Genomic DNA, 7,397 nt, shown 5'->3' with positions numbered 1-7,397 from the left:
ATAGGCCAGACTTAATCGTTTATCGGCTAGGTGGTGGGCCCGGCCCCCGGGTGACGAGGTGTCCATTGTTTGTTCGTGAGTCCCGCGGAGCTCGGATTGTTTTGGGGGAATGGATCGTCGCTAAGAATGTGTGTTAAAAAGGGTTCCGAAATTAACCCTTCACGGGGGAGCTTTCTGTTGTTGGATCCGCTCCAACATTAAGTGAGTAAGATCCAGACGGGTGGACACTGTGTGGCAAGCTGTGCCAACAAATAGCAGATCGGATGTCTCTCGCTCTCTGTCTAGTACTGTAACATGTCGGGACGTGCGCACGGGAATGGAATTTACCGCGCTTAGTCACTAGCCACGCGACATTGAGATTGCGTTTTTGTATGCGTTTGTGTCTGTGTGTGTGAGAAACCACTGAAAGATCACGATCTGAGGCTGCTGAGTGTGCTGTTGGCGATCACCGATGATTCGCAACACTACTGACCCCGAATGCTAACGAGTGTTTTGCTGTTCCGCAGTGCGATTCTGTTGTGCCTTCAGTGATTCGAGCGGTTAAAAAAATCCCCCAGCCGGTGAATCATGTAACGAACCGATCGAGTGGATCGAGTTCTCTAACAAGGTGCCTTCGCGTGTGTGTGTTTGTGCGATCGTGTGAAGAGATGTGAGCCTGTGCCTGCCACTTCTTGTCGCACGTCGAAGTAACGAAGAAGCAGCGCTATCGTTTAATCATAAGATACAATCCCGCGGCCTGCGAATGTTGGGCTTTGGCAAGAAACCGGGACCACCGGTTCCGCCGCGGCCGAGTGCGGCCACGGTCGCCACGGCTTTAGCGCGGCACCGTGAAAACTCGCCTTCTCCAACCGCCGGGTTCACGGTGCGTGGCAGCAACGTAAGTCTCGCGTCGGGCTTGGGCACCCTGAAACCACCGCACCCGGGCCGGACCGTCGTGTACAAGTCACCGGATTTGGAGCAACCGAACCGAACGACGGTACTCCAGGCGTCCCCGAGGGCAGCTTCGAGGCGTGAGATCTCGATCTATCACGAGCTGCTGGGTGGTGCCGCGGAGTTGAGGCCGGCCGGTGGCAGTCCCCAACAAAGTCCGACACCACTGGAGCGCGGTAAACCTCTGTCACCGGGCAACGGTGGAGTAATGTACCGGTCCACGTGCAGCATCGTGGAGATCAACAGCCCGGCAAGTTCGGTGTCCAGTTCGGCGTCGTCCTCACCGGTAGCGACACTGCAGAAGCCTCCGCTGCAGGACCTTCAATCGTTCGCGGGAGGACGTGGCTCCGTCCGCGGCTTGGAACCACCCGTGGTCCCGGTGGCACGCCGACGTATGCGAGGCGCTGAAGGCGGTGATCTGGCATCCGAAGTGATCATCATAAACACGGGCGGCAACAGCATCCCGAACGGTGGAACCGGAAGAAAAGACTTTGCGATCGGTGGCGGCGGAGGTCGCGGCGTCGAGTGCGACAGTGGCACCGAGCGGGGCGACAGCTCGGGATCGTCGGCCAGCGCCGGCAGCACGCTGGAGCGGGAGAACAATCTGCGCAATCTCGAGAGCGCCAAGAGCAGCAGCCATTTCACCGAAATCATAATCGGCTCGAACCAAACCAGCACGGTGGTGAGGAGCGGCAGCAAGCCGAATATTGCGGCACGCACCGAAGGCACAGGGGCGCCGAAGAGTACTGTGATACGATCGAGCTCGATCCGGCTACCGTTGTCGTCCTATCACCGCCCGGAGCCGGAGGGTGGTGAGCACGTACAACCGTCTCCGGACGACAAGCAGCTGGCATCCGGCGTGGCATCGGCACCTTCGAAGCCGCCACTCGCCACCACCAACCTGTCCAAGTCGAAATCTTCAACGAGGGCCGCCCTTGACCCGGCCACGCTGGACTCGAAGCTGAGCGAGCAGAAGTTTGCCTTCCACGAGCTACTGATCTCGGAACTGACCGCCATGCGCGAGAAGCAGCAACAGCAGCGCCAAGCCGTGCCACCGGACGAACCCCCACCGCCAGTGCCACGGCAACCGGAGTCGGAGCTGGAGCTCCTGGACCTGGAGAAGGTGAACCGGCGCCAGCGCTGCCCATCGGAGCGCCGATCGTCGTGCAGCGAGGCGTCGGAAACGTCACCCAGTGGGACGGCGGTGCGGTTGCCCAAAATCCGCACGTCCGACTGGATCGAGGTGGGCGATAATGGCAAGCAGGTGCTCCTGTCGAGCTGTCAGATCAGCCTGGAAGACTCGGGCATGGAGGACGAGGAAAAGCTGGATGATGCCTCGTCCGGCGTCGGCGATTCGTGGGACAGCGTGAAGGAAGATGTAGAATCACGGTGAGTCACGGCGGTAAGGGTGCGGCCGGCGGGGTAGTATATCTTCCGATAAGAACCAACCACCCCCCGGGGGAGCGGTGTGGTATTTGCAGAACAGTGCCGTCGATAGGCCGCTATCGGCCGGCACAGATTGCCGCAACTTACGTGGTGTGTTCCGAAAGTTCTGACAACTTTGTAGTTCGGGCTACAGGAAAAAGTTACAGAGGGTCAGATCTGGGGAATACGGTGGCTTTGGCATCACTAGAGTGTTGTTGCTTTGGGTCATTAAAGCTTCAGCTTAAGCCACAGTCAACATATCGAATGCGTCCGCGCTCCATATTTCGTTTGTCTCACAAAATTTGATAAAGATTCTTGCCATTCATTTTTCAGAGTAGAGAAAAATCGACGATGAGCCAAAAAACACGGCCAAGCAAAACAGCTGTCAAATACTGGCTGTCAAACTTGTCACCATAAGTGAATACAAGTAGCCCGCGTCTCTCACAGTCTGTCTCAAAGTAAATAGGACTTTTTCAAAATAAGAACAACAAATGGTTTTTTTTCTGCAAAATCGTTTTATTCTATTCAAAATAGTCTCCTTCCGCTTCGATACACTAATTTGCAAGACTTAACAACTTTTCGAATGACGATTTTAGGTCGTTGGCCGACATGGCTCGGAGTATGTCGGTACAACCCTTCTGAATGTCCAAAATGTCAGCATAACGTTTTCCATTAATCGGCAAATGAAGTTTTCCGAATAGATAAAAGTTACAGGGTGCCAGATCAATTGAATACGGGGAATAATTTATCGATAAAATGCGACAGACTGTGTAACTAGACTGTTTGAGACAGACTGTGTAATTCTTTCTTGGTAAATTATCGGTAAATTATCGGCAATTCCATTTCCATAAAACGCAACGACGATTTCGGCACAATTTTGAGAAAATCACGCAATTTTTCGATGCTCCCTGGCGCAATCACGAACTTGGCTTGCCCGACATGAAGGTCGTCGTTGATGTCTTCACGACCGTTTTTTAAAGGCGTATGAACACACGCGTTTGAACACACCACGTACTTATCGATTCGTGTTGAGGGTGTCGTAAACCGGAACTGATTTTTATGGACCTTCTTCGACTGGCCTGGCCATTACTTTTGCACCCAAGTTGCAAGTGATAAGCATGTCGCACTCGCCCGTTTGAAGGTCATTCGCTCGTCAACTTGTTGCACTCGCGTGGTATGGGATGGTTTTCCCAACATATTACGGCTTAAACAAACGGCCAGACGCATGTTGACAAGATCATGTTGTGACTTTTGTGCGACGATCCAAAAAACCGCTAGCCGAAACATAAGTCGCGGGCCCTCATTACACCCGTTCCGGGCAGAAACATTCGGAACGGTCGCGCTGTTTTGGGTACGCGTACGAGGTTCCATAAATAACGGCCTTCCGCTTGCGGTGCGCATATGAGCATAATCATGGCAGCAGGGTGAGTGTAGTGACGATCAACGGTACGATCACTGGTAAAAGAGAGAGAGAGAGAGAGAGGGCGAGAGAAGGGTGTCTTTCGACTAGAGACCGTTCGGGTTGTGGTGGGGTTCGGTGGAAGGGCGTTGCGTTGACCTCTGAAGCAAAAATGAATGAATGGTAGTCCGGCCGGCCGCAACAACAATGGCGAAAATGAGGGAAAATGGCCACAAAAACTGACGCCGCCGATGTAATAACACAGCAGAATGGGAGAGCGAACACTCGGGCTGGGTACCCATTTCCGTTGCAATTTGACAGCGGGTGGGGCGGGGTCTCTCGATCGGTGGCCCAGAACACTATGGCCGTGGAAGGGGATTAGGACGGTGTTTTAGAGGTTACGTTCCAATGATGCTGACTCGGCAACTCACGATCACGCGCGATCATCCCCGTGAGGTTGTTGTTCTTGGCGCGCCAGTCGAGGAGGGATCATTATGGTGCAGCATAATTCTAGCAACGTCACCCGAGGCGAAGGTTCCATTATCGAGTGCCGGAGTGCATCGCTGATCGCACCGTGCTTGCCACTACCACGCACACAGGAAATGCCACACCGGTAATGATCATGGTGCCCGCCACCCCGGCCAGATGACGATGCTGATCCTCGTGTGGTGCACCATTATGTGCGGCAAAACCATGTATCGCCCGCTCGGCGTGGAATGGAGTGGCCATTTATGCGGTACTTCCTTGTCAGTTGGGCGAAGAAAGCCCTTCGCAAACGAGGTCTTACACGACGGCGGCGCAGCGATCGTCACCCGGCGATAGTTGGCTACGAAGCACAGGTTCATTATGACGTGCTGCGCGCCGGGGTTCTTTTGGGTTTGCGTTGGGGTCCCAGGTCCGGGTGCCCGCCCGGGAGATCCCACTAACGACCGCCACGGATAGTCCAACCCAGTTCCCAGCCTTGCCAGTTACAACAGGGGCGCCCCGACAGTGTGCACACACTCGATTATGCACCGCACATTGCATAATGCACATGGTCGCCCCGATGTCGATGCAAATGTCGCTGCGAAGTCGCACAAAATGGTACGCGCGCCTATGCTACGGTACTTTTCGTGTCCTCGGTGGCCAATTGGTGGCCGTTTTCCCGGCGAGAAATGGCACTGGAATGTGGCACTATGTGGCGCGCAGTTTCTCGCACTTCACTGGGACTGAACGGGAAGAAGATGTATGGTGGTGTCCGACAGAGTAGTAATTCCCGCGCTACAGTCGCCTCGTCGTCGGGAATGCTGCTTTCGGTGCTGCTTTCAAGTGGGTCGCCGATTCAAGCTAGACCGTTCTTTGGTACCGCAAATTCCGATCGATCGAGTAGATTCTTGATTGGATGGACCGGATACCTTTCCTGGGGCTTCTTGGGAAAATGGTCCAGCAAATCAGTGGCACACAGTTATAAGACGCCGCTTGCGTGATTTATGGGCGATCCGAGGCGGCCCATCTGGCTGCCAAAATCTCTGTCCGGTTTGATGTGTGATTTATTGAAGGGGTGCCGTGTTGTAATCGCCTTCAATGGGTCAGTTAATAATTCACCGTTTTTGGGGCGCGTAACCTCGCTCGCGTTCGCTCTAATGACGGTGGTAAATGGTTCAAAATTTGACGAAACAATCAATTTTATGTGCCTGCGATTGTGTCACCAATCTTCGCCATTCCATCAGCAAAATGCGTGCCCTAGTTTTGGGGCGCATCTTGAAGAACATCCGTTCGCGAAGCCCGGTTCTGAGTCCGGTCCGGTGCGAATCTTGCTCTACTCGGCCATTGGCGATTGATTTACTGTATGAGCAGGGCGGACAGGAAACGAAACACGTTCGCGGGATGATGGCATCTGCCTACCATCATCATCATCAGCATCATCTGGCGTGTGACCTAGATTTCGAACCGAACCAGTTTCTTCACTCTCTCGTACATTTTGGACATCCGCGGACAGAGCACACCCGTTTAATGTCGATCGAACGTTCGTTTGGCGTTCTGTGGCACTTCCGCCGTTTATTTTTGCGAAATCCGCCACACACCACCGTAAGGTGGTATTCTAAGTGGTAAAATATGTTCCGTTGGCGCGACTCATTAGCGACCCGCATATTCCGGCAGCACGCGGTAGGTACACCGTTAGACATTAGGATTCAGTAGCCCCCGCTGGACGGACACACACAGGTGGTCGGGTTTTGGGTCGGGTGAATATGCAAAACCGGTGGCCACCGGAAGGTGTATGGAAATTTGATCGGTCTCCTGCTGGTGTGCGGAACCGTTAATCCTGACGATGACGACGATGGGTGACGTTTTGGCATGATAACGATACACGAGAATCGTTTCAAGCGGACTGGCGGCCATCGATTCCGCGATAAGATAGCGAGAGAGTGCAGATGGTTGAACATCGGCGGAGATTACGGCACAATAAATAGGGGTCCGACTAGCCGATTTCGTCGCTCGTTCCGACCGATATTGATTTTGGAAGGAAATGATGGCAAATATTAAATACAGCCAACAACCGAATATCAGTTCCAGCTTGGTGCACCATCTGCCGATTCTACGACGATTTTATCAAAGCTATTTTGTTGGGAAACAGGACAACATCGAACCGTTTTCATCGTCATCGTCAAGCCTCGTCCTAATGTTTATGCTTCTTTTGCATAACCATTGCGGCTTAGTTCTGCTCGGAACCGCATCGAAATGTTGCTGCTGGCGCACTCTTATGATCTCTCATGATCTCTAGCTCCCTAAGCGAGAGCCTCTGTTGGCCAATCTTTTGCGTAACGCGTTTGCGTTGGGACGGGACGAGAAGAAGAATCCTACGACCCTCGACGGGGGCCGATCCGGACTCGATGGCGGTGTCTGGCTTCTGGCTTCTATTAGCACTCTTGTTGCACCACCACTCGCGCTCATTAGTATGTTTTCGCTCCGAGAAAAGCCGTTTGGTGTTGGGCCCGGTGCAGCGAAAATCATAAATTCGTGCACTGCTTGCACGGACCGGCTTAGCTTTGCCTTTTCCTCCCGCCGGTTGGTTGCGTGCGCTGCATTAGCGATTAGCGATAATGACCCGGAAGCTGGTGCGGCGCGTTTCGATCAGTCTTCGGGAGACGCTTGGCGTCGGCAAACTCTCTTTGCCGGGACTTTTGGGCTTTTGGACGTCGGTGGCACACGTTTGGTAACAGGATGAGAAATTGGAACGCTTAAACGGGCCGATCGATTGGCACACACCGAGCTTCAAGTTTCACGCCGCGCGTGCATGCTACACGCCACCAGATCCTAACCACGGCACACGGGCTTTGAAGCGATCATGCGACCACAAGTCGCACAAGTGCGGCTCTGGGCTCTCTCCGAACGCAACGTGCTAATGTTGGCCCCATTAGCGCACGCAGGTAGTGGCCACCGCAGACGGGCCGATCCACCCGGTGACAAGTGTCCCGGGGTTTGCATAAGACAATTTGTCCGGTGTCAACGCGGCGTAATCGCCGCCATCGATTTCCCATTCGATACGGCCCGGGGTTCGCCACCCGAATCATTCGTGGCGCACCTTAAGAGTATAACCCCCGGGAGGGTGCCCTCGGGGGCACCGTGACCAATTGCGATGGCGATCGGCGGCCGGTCACAAAAA

At 54.1% G+C, this 7,397-nt stretch overlaps 1 protein-coding gene across 1 annotated transcript in view; it reads left to right on the top strand.

Moving 5' to 3' along the window:
- Nucleotides 1-607: 607 nt before the first annotated feature.
- LOC128271536 (transcriptional regulator ovo-like) overlaps nt 608-7,397 on the top strand; it is a 41,192-nt gene continuing 34,402 nt past the window's right edge. The window contains exon 1 of the mRNA XM_053009110.1: nt 608-2,319. Within this exon, the coding sequence (XP_052865070.1) occupies nt 743-2,319 (1,577 nt within the window). The 5' untranslated portion in view covers nt 608-742. The remainder of the gene's footprint in view (nt 2,320-7,397) is intronic.

Source organism: Anopheles cruzii, chromosome 3 (genome assembly GCF_943734635.1).
Source record: "Anopheles cruzii chromosome 3, idAnoCruzAS_RS32_06, whole genome shotgun sequence".
In the NCBI taxonomy this organism is placed as follows: Eukaryota; Metazoa; Arthropoda; class Insecta; order Diptera; family Culicidae; genus Anopheles; species Anopheles cruzii.
The sequence above is the reverse complement of the archived record's forward strand: the minus strand, read 5'-3'. Positions and strand labels throughout refer to the sequence as shown.